Source organism: Pleurodeles waltl, chromosome 6 (genome assembly GCF_031143425.1).
Source record: "Pleurodeles waltl isolate 20211129_DDA chromosome 6, aPleWal1.hap1.20221129, whole genome shotgun sequence".
In the NCBI taxonomy this organism is placed as follows: Eukaryota; Metazoa; Chordata; class Amphibia; order Caudata; family Salamandridae; genus Pleurodeles; species Pleurodeles waltl.
This window is the reverse complement of record NC_090445.1, coordinates 23,954,777-23,971,045: the sequence shown is the minus strand read 5'-3', so window position 1 is coordinate 23,971,045 and position 16,269 is coordinate 23,954,777. Positions and strand designations below refer to the sequence as shown.

The window sequence follows — 16,269 nt, the reverse complement described above, 5'->3', positions numbered from 1 at the left end:
GTGGTGCACTTCAGGGCAGGCATTTATAGTTAGTAGTATCAATTAAATGCTGTATTCTTAATTTGTCTATAAACATCAACATATGATGTAGTAACAGAAACCATCAAATGGGAGGCGTGCTCTCCACAGGGTGGCTAAATGCTGTCACAGCAGTAATGCTGTCATTCCTCTTCAAGGGCTGCAGAACAGAAAAAGAATGTTCAATCTGACTCGCCAATAAATATTTTCTGCTCCGAAAGGGTTGGAACATTCAATACTGGTAGCCCAAGATGGAGCCAAGAAGCTAACAAACTGAACTACCGCCCCAACAAAGGACTTCCTGCCAATTACCCAAATACCTGAAATAGGTAAGTAAATCACCAGCCACTAAACACCCTGAAATGTTCAGTAAGAGACACTTATTTAATCAGATGTTGACTGCCTGTTATACATGTTTGTGTATGTTTCATTGAAGGTACTGCCTGCAAAAAGCCAAAGGGCACAACGAGTTACATTTTGGTGAAACTACAAATATATTTCTCACCTGATGTAACTGCCACAGAAGATGGCAGAGAAGCAAAGACCTTAGCAGTGTCAGTGACCTGCAGGACAGACATACTGCCATCGCTCAGACATACAGCCACCATGGAAGGAACGGCAGGGTTCCACTTGAGGTCCGACACCATGCAGTTTGCATCTTTAGCCAGCTTGTAGTACGTGAAAGGGCGCTTTGGCTGTCGAGACTACAGTGCAGAATAAAAGTGCATATCAATATCTAATGAAGAAGCATTTTTTTTTTTTTTATTAATAATACACACTCCATGAAATTACCTAAGGTCCAATGCCATTTACATGAGTCAATTCAACTCTTGCTGGGAATTTATGAACTGGAGAATACATTTTTACGAAAGAAACATTTAAGTTGCAAGATCGCAGGACAGCATGTAAGGAATCAGTCAAACACAGTGCAAGGGTTAGAGGTCAGTTTCAGAACCTAAAGCAGGAGAGCTCATCATAGGGTCTGGCCCTGATTCAGAACAATCACAGACTATGTAAATGAGATCAATTTAAATGTATTGCAGGTAAATGTATTTTATATGAATATCTTGAACATGCAACACGGATCTGGGCCTCAAAGACCCATGGAGGGCACCCTAGGTTTAAAGCACAAAAGGTCTTTATTCCTACTCGCATTAAATGATAGTTTCATAGCCCTTTGAGACACAGCTCCTCGATTTGGAATGTTACTGATTGCGTAAAACAGCTATAGAGGACAAGTGGTGCTTGGTGACTGCCATTGGAAGGTCCTTCCACACTACAGAAGAAGTGTTGTACCTTTGGACATTAATTTTCTCACAATCCTTCCAATATTTTACAGCGCTGTGGACAAGAACTGTGCTATCTGTCTCACTAAACATACACACATTGGTGGAAGTAAAAGACCCGCAGCCATCCCAGCTGGGTACTACCACTGGGACTGGGTAACGACAACAGCACTTTTTCAGTACAGAAACCTTTGGTGCATTCCAGCACTTTCAGCCTCTTCTAATAATTGCTTCTCCAGCTGGAAACACGTATACTTGCACACTATTTACTATGCCAAAGTACCTTAACATCTTAGTCACCCCCTTCTGCAGGCTACTTACATAGTCGGAACCCTGCTGATACTTCCCAAGTTTGACACATTCATTTGGACTCTCACTGTAAGAACCCCACTGACACCTAAAGGGCTGACATGCTTTTAGAGTCAATGTGTGCTTATCCTCGTCTCCAAGATTCTTCTGCTAGTTCAGCTGGCACTGGATCTCAGCAAATTCCCTACCCCTCATGAGCATCCATGCCTTTGTTATCCTCGACCACATCTCCTGCCATCTAAAGCTTAAATCCAGCATCATCCCCATTTCCACCACCGCACCACCTTAGCTCTGCTAAAGAGACAATTTGTGCATCTAGGTCGATGGGAGACAGACAGGTTAGCATACACTGACTTCACCGAGAGCACCACACTGGGTGGGACAAGACAAAAAGCAAGAACATACACTGATGGAAAGACGAGGTACATGGCCACCAATGCCGAGAAGAGGTACGTGGCCACCAATGCCGAGAAGAGGTACGTGGCCACCAATGCCGAGAAGAGGTACGTGGCCACCAATGCCGAGAAGAGGTACGTGGCCACCAATGCCGAGAAGAGGTACATGACCACCAATGCCAAGAAAAAGGGACATGGCCACCAATGCCATAACTTGCATAATTTAAACTACAGAAGATACCAGTACATTTGGTATATATGAAGAAGGAAATAGTTTGATAATAATGGAGCACCTGCATGAAGTTTCAAGAATTACCTCATTGACAAAGGTGCGGACATCGAAGAAGGAGATGAAGGAGCCATACTCGCCGGATGTCATGCAGACAGACAGGGTTAAATTGTCGGAGCTAAGAGCCAGGTGATGCACCGGGAACTTCATGGGGATCAACGTGCCAGGTGGGGCGGCCACTATAAAGAGAGAGGATTGGATAGAAACAATTTACTACTCCAAAAAGGGACAGTGATTCCATCGGTCACAATAAGCAGCAAAGTAAATTTGCAGGAACAACGTATAAGCTTTTGTGCTTTAGGAGAGCAGCGGCCACAATCAAACTCAATACATTCGCCTATAACGTCTGAAACCCGATCACATGTCCAAACTGGGCACATTTAATGAGCACTGTATTTGTGTCTTTTGTCCTGAAAACACACTGGTAGAGGCTTGAAGAAAAGTGGACATGATACGTACCCAAGAGAAGAGTTGGTTAAAGAATAAAACTTTATTGAAATATACATCACCACCATAATTTACAACAACAGTTCATCTTCTGCAGAATCTCTTATGATTCAAGCAGAAGTTGACTTTTGTCTTGTAAACTGTGCACTGGTGGCGGTCAACTAACTTTTTTGCATCTTACCCTGCAAAATAAATCAGATTGTATTGGTCCTTCCTTCCTCAAGTTGAGATTCTTCTTTATGAGTCTTCCTCTCACCCTCTCTAAAGCAGTTTGTAATCTAAGCGCCATTCTAACTGCTCTGTATCTTTAGAATCTGGTGCGACTAAAGCCAGACTACAGCTTCCGGTTCTAGAATATATTTTGCCTTACATTTTATCGAATTTTCATATCCCAGTGGTGGTTGTTGTCTAGACTGGATGACTCTAATGTGTTTTTTTTTTTTTTTTTTTTACTGCTCCAGGAAAGGTTCTCAGTCGTCTCCAGCTTGCTCAGAATGCAGGTGGTCTCCTGGTTACAAATGCATCCAGGTGCTGGCCTCTCCCCGGTGTTCAGATCACTGCATTGGCCGCCTCTTAAACCCAAGATTATTTTCAAAGTAATGACTATTGTACAAAATGCAGTTCAAGTCTGAATGCCAACCTTTTTAGCCAAAAATTTAACCTACACTGCCATGTTCAGAATCTTAGATCTGCCAATGACAACCTTTTTGACGGTCCCAAAGGTAGTCCTACCTCTTTCGAGGACTGCACAATTTCAGTTGCAGTTGCCAGACAGTGGAACGGTAGCCCTCCAGCACGGTGTTGCGAATCAAATGCGTCTTGTTTTAGATGTCTTTAAAAGACAATGGAATCAAAAGGCAAGAGGAAAAGTGCAAATAGGCAGGAGTTAGTTCCAGCCCATGCAACACAAACCTATGTTCAAACCGCTACGCTGTCTTTCAGCGCTTCAAACAATTAAACCCAACACTGTTCTAACTACGCATCTCAGTAGCACTAACTTTATTCGTCAGGGAAGGATGAAAGGCTCTATCAGCTATTCAGAGATTCAACCGAGGCGCAGAGGTAGCACAGACATCTCCAACGGGTGCTCAACCCACTGAGCGGATTCACTGCCAATGGAACTTTCAAGCACTTTCAATTCTCCTGCCTGCTGACTGAATATGTATTGCTTTATGTCTGCTTACCACATTGTGGTGTAGTGTTTATAACACTGGCCACAGAGACAATGTTATAGAAAACCTAGCATCTAGTTGCTTAAAGACATTTGAGTTGTACTGCATGTATGTATGAATGTGGAATATGTGTAGCTGAAAAGGAACCAGAGGACTGTACAGGGTCAAAGACGAGCATACAATCAATGACTGATAGGGGACGTAGCTAATTAATTGGTATTGCACTGTGATGGAGTGTTCTTCAAAGAGATGAGCCAACAGCTCTTTCCTAATTTGGGAGCAGGCCTGCGATGATCTGATGCCGTTCCAAATTTCTGTGTATAGGGGTAAAAGGTCCACACCCTTGGATTTCCTTTTTCACACCTCTTAGTCTCCAGTATGATAGTACCCTGGCTGCGGGTGTACCAAGAGCCACTAGAGATGCTGGGTTTGTCTGCAGGATATGCAGGGTGCTGGTCGTGATGGCTTTGTAAATAATGCAAGGCGCCAAATCCTGGATGAGGTATGCTACAGCATGCAGGATGTCCATAAGGGATGACAGTGTGATGTCTGGGACGCCATGGAGCAGTGTGTTACTACCATCCAGATGCACAAGTACGAGGGCTTGAACAGGTTCCTGAAGTTGCTTTCTGGAAGAAAGTTTAGTTTTCTTGAAAAGGAGAGAGCTGGCACCAGGTTGTCAGTTTTTTTGGCAATGTGATCCTTGAGAGAGGTCGGGTACAGGGTGAATGCAAGTGATTTGGCATTCACAAGATTTGAGGTTTGAAGCAGTCAAGGTTCATGTTATTGAGTCAGGTTTGTACTGTATCTTGTGGGTGTTCTGGCAAATGATGGGATTCTGGCTTGGTTAGGTTGGGATTCAAGTAGGGGCTGAACATCCAGGTCTGGATGATGTGAAAGCAGTGTTTGGTGCATTAGATGTCTGAAGCAGAGAATAATTTCAGGTAAAGTTGTGTATCATTGGCATAGTAGTTAATCTTGATGCTGTTCTCTGTGAGTAAAGCCCCTAGGGGATTCTTTCAGAGGCTACAGATGACAGTATGAAAACGTGGGTGACTCAGCGGGTGATAAGGATCATTTTTGGACCTAGAGGAGCCCATTTGAACAAACTGAGGTTGATTGGAAAGGTAGCAGGAGAACCAGTGAAGTACGGTGTCAGTGAATCCCAATCTAGACTCAAGAGAGTGGATGAGTGTTTGATGGTTCTTAGTTACCTCGGAAAAAACAGCCCTATTATTTTTTTCTGACAATATAGAGGCTTAACACAGTTAACTAGGAGTTATTTGCTATAGATTTTTTCTCACCCCTACCATTTCTTAGAGAGTTGACTGACTTCACTAGCCCTTGGGAGTTGAGGGCCAAAAGGAACCAACTTGGTTATCCACCTTCAGTGCAATAATATTAATAGTCCTGGGACACCAGAACAAAACAAGGGTATAGAAGCAATATACAGCTCAGCAATCACTTATTGCCCCAGTACTCGAAAAAAACGCCTAGCAGTAGACAACCACAAGCAACTTATTTCCAATTTTGTGACCTGGTTATCCTGCATGCTACAACATCAGACAGACACTTTTCTACTATAGCATTGATGTGAACATTTACATTTATTTCTGTTGTGATAAAACAAACTATTTAAATAAAAAATAAAAAGTATAGCTTAAAAAATACACACAGTTTAAAAACTACAAAACAACCGTAACATTCATGACAATGCATTCAGTTCAAAACAAATGTAATTCCTTAGGTCAATATAAAAGCTACTGACATTCAATTGACTTCAGATTTAATATGAAATGATTTGAAAACAAAATTCAACATTATTTTAGGAAACTTACACGCTTTACACAGCATAAGAGTAAGTCAAATAGATTATACATATATTCCAGAAATAACAGCACATGTTTTCAGTTTCTACGAAACCTATCAGAACACTCAAACTTCACCAACCATAACGCAGATCGTCTAAAAAAATAAATAAATAAAAAAAAAACATTTAGAATCCAGCCGGAGGACTACATCTCCTGCTGATCTCACTGAGAGTAACCATTAACTAAAGGGAGACAGGAGGAGGTGGTTTTCTGGAGTAAGTCAGGCCAGTGGGAGGGTGGATTTAGAAGTGTAGCCAAAATCAACTTTATCATGCCATGTAAGTTTACTGGTCAAAGACAATTATTGTGTTTCAATTACCCAACCATAATGCTTTTTTAAATTAGGAGTTCATAAGAAGGTTTTAAAAACTCCAAAACCTCTGTAGAGCTACAGTCCCAAATGTTTAAATTTAAAGGGCGCTGTAGAATGCTTGTAAAAAGCTGAGAAATCTGTACATCTTACATCTGTTATATGGCTCCCCATCTTAAAAGCCTTCTACTCTTTAGGGGAGAAGCAACCCAACTCCCTCAAAAAGAGTTCCACAGAAACTTAGACTTTCAAACACGACTCAAGACTATCCATTGCCCATCTATGTAACTTGAGAATGAAAGTCTGCAAATCACCTGGCCATCCCAGAGGTGGTTTATCACTTGATAAATGCAGCTTCTGAAACAGCTAAAGACAAAAACGTTTTCATAGAAAGGGAGAAGGAAAAGTTTAAATTAACATAGAAGAGACCAATTTGCACCATAACTTTCACATTTCCACCCATGTACGTATCTTCAGTGTTCAGTTTGACCATTCACAAGTACTAGAATACGTACCAATTTTATTGGGGTCTTCTCCAACTTGATTAGGAATGAGAAGAGACCGTGTCTCAAAAATCTTCAGGCCTTGATGCCCGCCAGCAAAAACCAGGCCATACTTGTTCGAAACGACCAGGAGGCTGGAGCGATGCCTGGGAAGCTCTTCTGGAGTCTCAAAAATTCGAATCTTTTTTAGATGTCGGAAAGCGAAATCCTGCAATGCCAAAGTGGTTTAGAGTTTTACAGAAGACATCCAGAGCTACAACACAACATACATGGACGCATGGGACTTATTTGTTAATGTAAAACACTACTCGTATCCCTTTGTTAATGCCCTGCTCCTGGGAGAACGCCCTTCAGTGATGTTCTGCCCTTGCACGCATCGCCTGCAGAGATGCCCTGCCTCTGGCTGCGTCCTGCAGAGAACCCCTGACACTAGATTTTTTCTAGCAGAGATGACTAACTCCTAGATTCATCCCACTTCAGTGATGCACTGCCACTGGACGCATCTCACTCTAGTAACGCCCTGCCACTGGACGCAAGACCCCCAGTGAAGCCCTGATCCTGAATGCATCCCCCTACAGAGATGACATGCTGCTAGATGTGTCCTTCTCCAATGACGTCCAGCTGCTAAATGCGTGTACAGCAGAGATGCCCTGTCACTATACAGATCCCTAGCAGTGATGGCCTAGACACACCCTGCGTGGCATTATCCACCTGGAAAAGGTCCTAAATCCAGTGGTGTACTAGATGTAGGCCCATCTACTAACGAGAATTCAGTACTGATTCTCTGGTACGAGCTATTCTCCTTGTGTAGTTGCATTGTCCCTTAAAACATCTCCTTTTGTGAAGTCCTGCCTCTAAACATCTCCAGTTATGGCATGTCTGTCAGCATCCTCTGTGTTGATATACTAAACCTACAAGACGCCTGCAACGGAGACATGCACACTGGCCCTAATCTAGTGCCCATTTCCCCATAACCGGCCCAGGTTACCCGGCTGTCTCCTTCCCCCCCTGCACCCTGGCCACTCACCAGGCCCAGGACACCAGGCTGCAGCATCTCCCATGCAGCTTGCCCAGGACACTGGGCTGCAACGTCTCCCCTGCAGCCTGTCCACTCACCAGGCCCAGGACACCAGGCCCAGGACACCGGACTGTAGCATCTCCCATGCAGCCCGCTCAGCCACCAGGCTGTAGCATCTTCAGCCTGGCCAGGCACCAGGCCCAGGACACCAGGCTGCAGCATCTCCCATGCAGCCTGTCCAATCACCTGGCCCAGGACACCAGACTGTAGCAGCTCCCCTGCAGCCCGCCCAGGCACCAGGACACCAGGATGTAGCAGCTCCCTTGCAGCGCGCTCAGCCACCAGGCTGCAGCATCTCGCCTGCAGCCTGCCCAGCCACCAGGTCCAGGACACCAGGCTGCAGCATCTCCCATGCAGCCTGTCCACTCACTAGGTCCAGGACACCAAGCTGCAGCATCACCCCTGCAGCCTGCCTAGCCACTAGGTCCAGGACACCAGGCTGCAGCATCTCCCATGCAGCCTGTCCACTCACTAGGTCCAGGACACCAGGCTGCAGCATCTCCCCTGCAGCCTGCCTAGCTCCCAGGTCCAGGACACCAGGCTGCAGCATCTCCCCTGCAGCCTGCCTAGCTCCCAGGTCCAGGACACCAGGCTGCGGCATCTCCCCTGCAGCCTGCCTAGCTCCCAGGTCCAGGACACCAGGCTGCAGCATCACCCCTGCAGCTTGTCCACTCACTAGGCTGCAGCATCTCCCCTGCAGCCTGCCTAGCTCCCAGGTCCAGGACACCAGGCTGCAGCATCTCCCTTGCAGCTTGTCCACTCACTAGGCTGCAGCATCTCCCCTGCAGCCTGCCTAGCTCCCAGGTCCAGGCCACCAGGCTGCGGCATCTCCCTTGCAGCCTGCCCCGCCACCAGGTCCGGGACACCAGGCTGCAGCATCTCCCCTGCAGCCTGCCTAGCTCCCAGGTCCAGGACACCAGGCTGCAGCATCTCCCCTGCAGCCTGCCTAGCTCCCAGGTCCAGGACACCAGGCTGCAGCATCTCCCCTGCAGCCTGCCTAGCTCCCAGGTCCAGGACACCAGGCTGCAGCATCACCCCTGCAGCCTGCCCCGCCACCAGGTCCAGGACACCAGGCTGCAGCATCTCCCCTGCAGCCTGCCCCGCCACCAGGTCCAGGACACCAGGCTGCGGCATCTCCCCTGCAGCCTGCCTAGCTCCCAGGTCCAGGACACCAGGCTGCAGCATCTCCCCTGCAGCCTGCCTAGCTCCCAGGTCCAGGACACCAGGCTGCGGCATCTCCCCTGCAGCCTGCCTAGCTCCCAGGTCCAGGACACCAGGCTGCAGCATCACCCCTGCAGCTTGTCCACTCACTAGGCTGCAGCATCTCCCCTGCAGCCTGCCTAGCTCCCAGGTCCAGGACACCAGGCTGCAGCATCTCCCTTGCAGCTTGTCCACTCACTAGGCTGCAGCATCTCCCCTGCAGCCTGCCTAGCTCCCAGGTCCAGGCCACCAGGCTGCGGCATCTCCCTTGCAGCCTGCCCCGCCACCAGGTCCGGGACACCAGGCTGCAGCATCTCCCCTGCAGCCTGCCTAGCTCCCAGGTCCAGGACACCAGGCTGCAGCATCTCCCCTGCAGCCTGCCTAGCTCCCAGGTCCAGGACACCAGGCTGCAGCATCACCCCTGCAGCCTGCCCCGCCACCAGGTCCAGGACACCAGGCTGCAGCATCTCCCCTGCAGCCTGCCCCGCCACCAGGTCCAGGACACCAGGCTGCAGCATCTCCCCTGCAGCCTGCCCCGCCACCAGGTCCAGGACACCAGGCTGCGGCATCTCCCCTGCAGCCTGCCTAGCTCCCAGGTCCAGGACACCAGGCTGCAGCATCTCCCCTGCAGCCTGCCTAGCTCCCAGGTCCAGGACACCAGGCTGCAGCATCTCCCCTGCAGCCTGCCTAGCTCCCAGGTCCAGGACACCAGGCTGCAGCATCTCCCCTGCAGCCTGCCTAGCTCCCAGGTCCAGGACACCAGGCTGCAGCATCTCCCCTGCAGCCTGCCTAGCTCCCAGGTCCAGGACACCAGGCTGCAGCATCTCCCCTGCAGCCTGCCTAGCTCCCAGGTCCAGGACACCAGGCTGCAGCATCACCCCTGCAGCCTGCCCCGCCACCAGGTCCAGGACACCAGGCTGCAGCATCTCCCCTGCAGCCTGCCCCGCCACCAGGTCCAGGACACCAGGCTGCGGCATCTCCCCTGCAGCCTGTCCAGCCACTCTACCGGTTGTTACTCTGCCCTCAACTCCCAACTATGCCAGCTGCCCGTCACCTTCATCTCGCGCTCGTTGGGTAGGTCCATGTCCTCCTCCATGGCTGCCTGCTGCCCCGGCCCCGCCTGTCCTGCGCTCTCGGTCCCGGCTCCGCCTCTCCTCCGCGGTCCCCACAGCTCCCGCTCTCGGCTGTCAGCGCCCTGCGCACTCTCCAGCGCTTCCGGCGCACGCAGTGACGTCACAATCCTGGCGCCGGCGACGGGCGGAGCTCTGGGAACAGCTTCTGCGTGTCAAGCCTCGTTCTGGCGCTGGGGCGGAAATAGTAGTTTTCAGTCCCTTTAACCCCTTCGCTGCCAGGCCTTTTCCCCTCCGGTGCGAGGCCTTTTTTTGGCTATTTGGGGCAACTTGGGCTTAGGCCCTCATAACTTTTTGTTCACATAAGCTAGCCAAGCCAAATTTGCGTCCTTTTTTTCCAACATCCTAGGGATTCTAGAGGTACCCAGACTTTGTGGGTTCCCCAGAAGGAGGCCAAGAAATTAGCCAAAATACAGTGAAAATTTAGTTTTTTTCAAAAAAATGGGAAAAAGGGGCTGCAGAAGAAGGCTTGTGTTTTTCCCCCTGAAAATGGCGTCAACAAAGGGTTTGCGGTGCTAAAATCACCAGCTTCCCAGCTTTCACGAACAGGCAGACTTGAATCAGAAAACCCAATTTTTCAACACAAATTTGGGATTTTACTGGGACATACCCCATTTTTACAATTTTTTGTGCGTTCAGCCTCCTTCCAGTCAGTGACAGAAATGGGCGTGAAACCAATGCTGGATCCCAGAAACCTAAACATTTCTAGAAAGTAGACAAAATCCTGAATTCAGCAAGGGGTCATTTGTGTAGATCCTACAAGGGTTTCCTACAGAAAATAACAACTGAAAAAGAAAAATATTCAAATTGAGGTGAAAAAAACATCACTTTTTCTCTACGTTTTACTCTGTAACTTTTTCCTCCAATGTCAGATGTTCGAAAGCAATATACCGTTACGTCTGCTGGACTCCTCTGGTTGCCGGGATATATAGGGCTAGTAGGTTCATCAAGAACCCTAGGTACCCAGAGCCAATAAATGAGCTGCACCCTGCAGTGCGTTTTCACTCTATACCGGGTATACAGCAATTCATTTGCTGAAATATAAAGAGTGAAAAATAGCTATCAAGAAAACCTCTGTATTCCCAAAATGGGCACAAGATAAGGTGTTGAGAAACAGTGGTTATTTGCACATCTCTGAATTACGGGGTGACCATACTAGCATGTGAATTACAGGGCATTTCTCAAATAGATGTCTTTTTTACACACTCTCTTATATTTGGAAGGAAAAAATTTAGAGAAAGACAATGGGCAATAACACTTGTTTTGCTAATCTATGTTCCTCCAAGTTTCCCAATAAAAATGATACCTCACTTGTGTGGGTAGCCCTAGCACCCGCGACAGGAAACGCCCCAAAACGCAACGTGGACACATCACATTTTTTTAAAGAAAACAGAGGTGTTTTTTGCAAAGTGCCTACCTGTAGATTTTGGCCTCTAGCTCAGCCGGCACCTAGGGAAACCTACCAAACCTGTGCATTTTTGAAAACTAGAGACCTAGGGGAATCCAAGATGGGGTGACTTGTGGGGCTCAGACCAGGCTCTGTTACCCAGAATCCTTTGCAAACCTCAAAATTTGGCTAAAAAACACGTTTTCCTCACATTTCGGTGACAGAAAGTTCTGGAATCTGAGAGGAGCCACAAATTTCCTTCCACCAGCGTTCCCCCAAGTCTCCCGATAAAAATGATACCTCACTTGTGTGGGTAGGCCTAGCGCCCGCGACAGGAAATGCCCCAAAACACAACGTGGACACATCCCATTTTTTCATAGAAAACAGTGCCTACCTGTGGACTTTGACCTCTAGCTCAGCTGGCCCCAGGGGGGGCAGAAATGGCCTAAAATAAATTTGTCCCTCTCCGAACCCCCCCCTGGGAGCGACCCTTGCCTACGGGGTCGCTCCCCCTCTCTGAAAAAACAAACAAACCAAAAAAAAAACACACAAAAAAAATTTGCCCTGGCGCCTAGAGGTTTCTGCCCCCCCTGGGGGCAGATCGGCCTAATAACAATAGGCCGATCTGCCCCCGGGGGCTAGAAATGGCCTAAAATAAATTCCCCCCCAACCCCCACCGGGAGCGACCCTTGCCTACGGGGTCGCTCCCCCTGCGTGACAATGGCGCCCAAAACAAATCCCGTTGCCTAGTGGTTTCTGCCCCCTTGGGGGCAGATTGACCTAAAATCGGCCAATCTGCCCCCAAGGGGGGCAGAAATGGTCTAATTACAATTTGCCCCCCTGGGGAGCGACCCTTGCCTAATGGGTCGCTCCCCATCTCTGAAAAAACAAAAAAAACAAAAAAAACACAAACAAAACATTTGCCCTGGGGCCTAGAGGTTTTTGCCCCCCCTGGGGACAGATTGGCCTAATAACAATAGGCCGATCTGCCGCCAGGGGGGCAGAAATGGCCTAAAATAAATTCCCTCCCCCACCCCTGCAACCCCCCCCCGGGAGCGACCCTTGCCTACGGGGTCGCTCCCCCTGCGTGACATTGGCGCCAAAAAAAAAATCCCCGTTGCCTAGTGGTTTCTGCCCCCTTGGGGGCAGATTGGCGTAGCAAAAATCGGCCGATTTGCCCCCAAAGGGGGCAGAAATGGCCTAAATACAATTTTCCCCTCCAGGGGAGCGACCCTTGTCCAAGGGGTAGCTCCCCATCTGTAAAACAAAAAAAACAAAAAATCCCTGGTGCCTAGTAGTTTCTGCCCCCCTTGGGGGCAGATCAGCCTAATCAAAATAGACTGACCTACCCCCCAGGGGGGCAGAAATGGCCTAAAATAATTTCCCCCCCAGGGAGCAACCCTTGCCTAAGGGGTCGCTCCCTTGCGTGAAATTCACGTAAAAAAAAAAAACTCCCTGGTGTCTAGTGGTTTCTGTCCCCCTTGGGGGCAGATTGGCCTCATAAAAATAGGCCAATCTGCCCCCAAGGGGGGCAGAAATGGCCTAAATATAATTTGCCCCCTAGGGGAGTGACCCTGGCCTAAGGGGTCACTCCCCACACCTAAATCAAAAAACATAAACAAAAACAAAAGAAAAAATATATATATATCCCTGGGGCCCCACTGTGGGCCCCCCTTTCAGGCCGATCTGCCCCCAGGGGGGGCAGAAAAGGCCTTCCCAAAAAAAGCCCCCCCTGGGAGCGACCCTTGCCCAAGGGGTCGCTCCCTTATGTCCATTTAAAAAAAAATAAAAACATCCCTGGTGTCTAGTGGGCGTTTCAAAAGCCGGATTGCAAGCAATCCGGCTTTTGAAACGCTTGGAGAGACTTCAAAGGGAAGGAAATTTCCTTCCCTTTGAAGCCTCTCCTTGCCTCCCCCACGTGATCGAAAGAGAAATGCTTTGCATTTCTCTTTCGATCGCGCTGGAAGCTGAGCTTCCAGCGCGATGGGGGAGGCTCTGTGACATTCAGCGCGTGCTCGCGCGCTGACGTCACGGGGGGTGGGGTGGGGGGTCGGGGGTGGAAGGGGAAGGGCTTCCCCTTCCATCCCTGCCTTTGGGGGGGTGGGGGGAAGCACACAGAGGGAGCGAGAGCGCTCCCTCTGGGCTGTGTGCCGAGGACGTAGTGGTTACGTCCTCGGCACAGCAGCACTGTGCCGAAGGACGTAACCACTACGTCCTCGGCACAGAACCGGTTAAATGCCCTACCCTGCCCTCCCCAGTGAAATTAAAATATCATCCCTACAAATTCTTCACAGTTATTCTATTAAATTGGCAATGGTTAATTATGTGTAGACATATTTAAACATCACAGTTATCTTCTGTTACTGTTTTAAAAAATCAGTCAAATACAAGATGCCAAACGATTATTAGAAGTGGGAGTAGGGTGTGTGTTTTGAAGAGTATTTGGAGTCCTTCCCTTTTGACACATATTCCCAGTTTGGATATAAATGACAAAACATGTTACTGATGGCTCATTACAGAGTGGTTTACTGTTGCTCGTTTTTTCAGCTTAAAACAAAGTCCTGTTTTCATCATTATGTTTCTACTGGCCAGAGCCAGATGCCCCCCCTTTATCCCTAATGCCCCCTCCTTGGTTAACTTGAGCTCCACCCTCACCCCAGTTTGAAGACCCCTACTTTAGGGTAATATTTTCTACATACGCTGGTTGATCCACAAGCTTCCCTACGTATACACTGTAATTGCTGCTGTTTTAAAATGTTCATGTTTTCAATTTGTTTATGTGTGACAGTTATACGTTTTAGTAGTTGTATGTGTGACATTTCAGTTCCTTTCGGCTGACATTTTATCGAGGGTAAAACAAACAAATCATTTCCTTATTTCCTTCTTATATGCAAGATTGTGGTCTAGAAAGTGCCTCAAAACAGTGCAAAAGGTCTGTTTCCATTGTGGGTATATATTTTTCCTTCTTTCTTTTGAGGCAGTGTGAACATTTGGAGGATGAAATAGACCAGTAGTTGAACTGTTTGCTGCAGAAGTGTGTGCGCCATCTCTGAATTTGTTGGTTTGCAATCGCAGAATGTTACTGGTTGGAGGGGAGACTGCTGGCAAGAGTGACTTTAGACTCCAGCATAATCAGTGCCTCACCTTTAACAGGTGCTGTTGCTTAAGTACAGGCTTGCAGCTTCTCAAGGTGTGGACAATATCAAGAGCATGCTATGCAATCCAGAACATGATGTAAGAAGTAGCCTGCCTGTGAGAGGAAGGAGAATGTAAGAGGCCATTAATGAGGACAGAAGGAGTTTCCCCCAAAGATTGGGAAACGTTCGTAAAATTTGGGGCCTTGGTTGAGTGGGACATAACCAGAGTCAAGAGAATTATGCAACTGTGTGGCTACGGCAATTTTCACATAATTATAGATTTGCCACATAATCCATCATCTGTCACATAATCTGCAGATTTTAGCAAAAATAATTGTTTCTCGCTAAACAGTTCAAAAGTTACTTGAAAATGTAGTGACGTGTTGCAGCATAGTCAAAGGCCTTTTGCAAAGGTGGACTGGTCACCTTTCTATTGCTTAATGCAATATTTGGTTGTTAAATTGTTACTAATGAGGTGCAACCAAGTCCATACACTGTTACCAAGTTTAAAAATGACAAAATAAGGAAGTAATACAATTACAAAATGTGCAGCATTATGCTGTGTAATTTGCCTTTTCTTTTTGCATAATTTACTCAACCCTGCTGCATAATTTGGCCCTCTCTTGCCGCATAGTTCAAGTGGCTCTGGACATAGCGTCCTGAAGAAAACAAATATATAACAACAGCATACATGCAAATAAACCCGATGTAGGCGGGATACTCCTGATTTTTGAAGCCATAAATGGTTTTATTTTGGCTTCTCCTGCCTGAAATTTCCTCTGCTTCAATAAAAGTCAGAAATACATTCTACAGATTTATTTATTTTTAATCTCCCACTTTGCTCTATAAAATGTTGGCATGTATGCAACAGGGGACATGTCTTTTGCTCCCTTGCTGGCCAACTTGCTGGCACCTGTGTAACATAATGAGCTCTGAGGGAACTGTTTTCACATCTTGAAAGAACAGGCACTTCTGGGCAAGTCTCACTGGGCCAGGATCTGGTGACCCCAACTCTGAGCTGAGTGGGGCCTTTTGCATTACTCAAACCAAAATTGTACCTGCTGGTAAAAACATACAATGTGCTGTTTTATTTTTAGTTTGTTTTACTTAATGTATGAGGTGCCAGCTTACAAGACACAAGTGTGCATAAAAAAAGCAGCAAGACACAACTCGAGGACTGATTGGAAATCCCCTATTTGCTTATCTCATTTTCAACAAACGAAAACTAAAATCCTCAAACTGACCTCAACTGGAGCTCAGAGCTGGTTTCTTACTCCCGCACAGCACTGCTCTTTTATATCAGTCTCCAGATCAAGACTGCTGACTCTAGCCAAATTATGTTCACTGGTGGCCACAGCTACTGCCAGCATTCATAGCTGGTGGACTGTTTGTGGCTTTAGGTGGTCACACAGCCCTTTCTGGCACAGTACAGGTGGGAACTAGAGCCTAAAAGAGCAACTGTGACCCCTGGCAACCACTTTTATTGGAGCCCAAGCAAGCAACAGCAGGTGAATGCTGCCAGAGCACTGAGCGTCAGGGCTGATGACGCAGAAAAAGAAGGTCCGACATATATTCATACATATCGTGTAATCAAAACATATAATGAAGTGTGATTTTAGTAAAGAAAATAATGTACGAGGGAAATTGTGCCCTCTGGGTAGTTCGCCATCATTGTAAACGAGCTTTATTAATCATGAAGTATTGAAAATGTAGTAATCCGTCATAATTGCAAATGTA

At 47.6% G+C, this 16,269-nt stretch overlaps 1 protein-coding gene across 2 annotated transcripts in view; it reads right to left on the bottom strand.

Annotated features, from left to right (window-relative positions):
* Window positions 1–10,098, bottom strand: part of NUP214 (nucleoporin 214) — a 387,516-nt gene extending 377,418 nt beyond the window's left edge. The window contains exons 1-4 of one of the 2 annotated variants that reach the window (XM_069237075.1): window positions 9,933–10,098; window positions 6,613–6,808; window positions 2,325–2,476; window positions 524–722 (exon numbers count right to left, since the gene is read on the bottom strand). In XM_069237075.1, coding sequence (XP_069093176.1) covers window positions 524–722; window positions 2,325–2,476; window positions 6,613–6,808; window positions 9,933–9,974 — 589 coding nt within the window. In that variant the 5' untranslated portion in view covers window positions 9,975–10,098. The remainder of the gene's footprint in view (window positions 1–523; window positions 723–2,324; window positions 2,477–6,612; window positions 6,809–9,932) is intronic. The other variant, XM_069237076.1, reaches the window with a different exon arrangement.
* Between the last annotated feature and the right edge of the window lie 6,171 nt (window positions 10,099–16,269).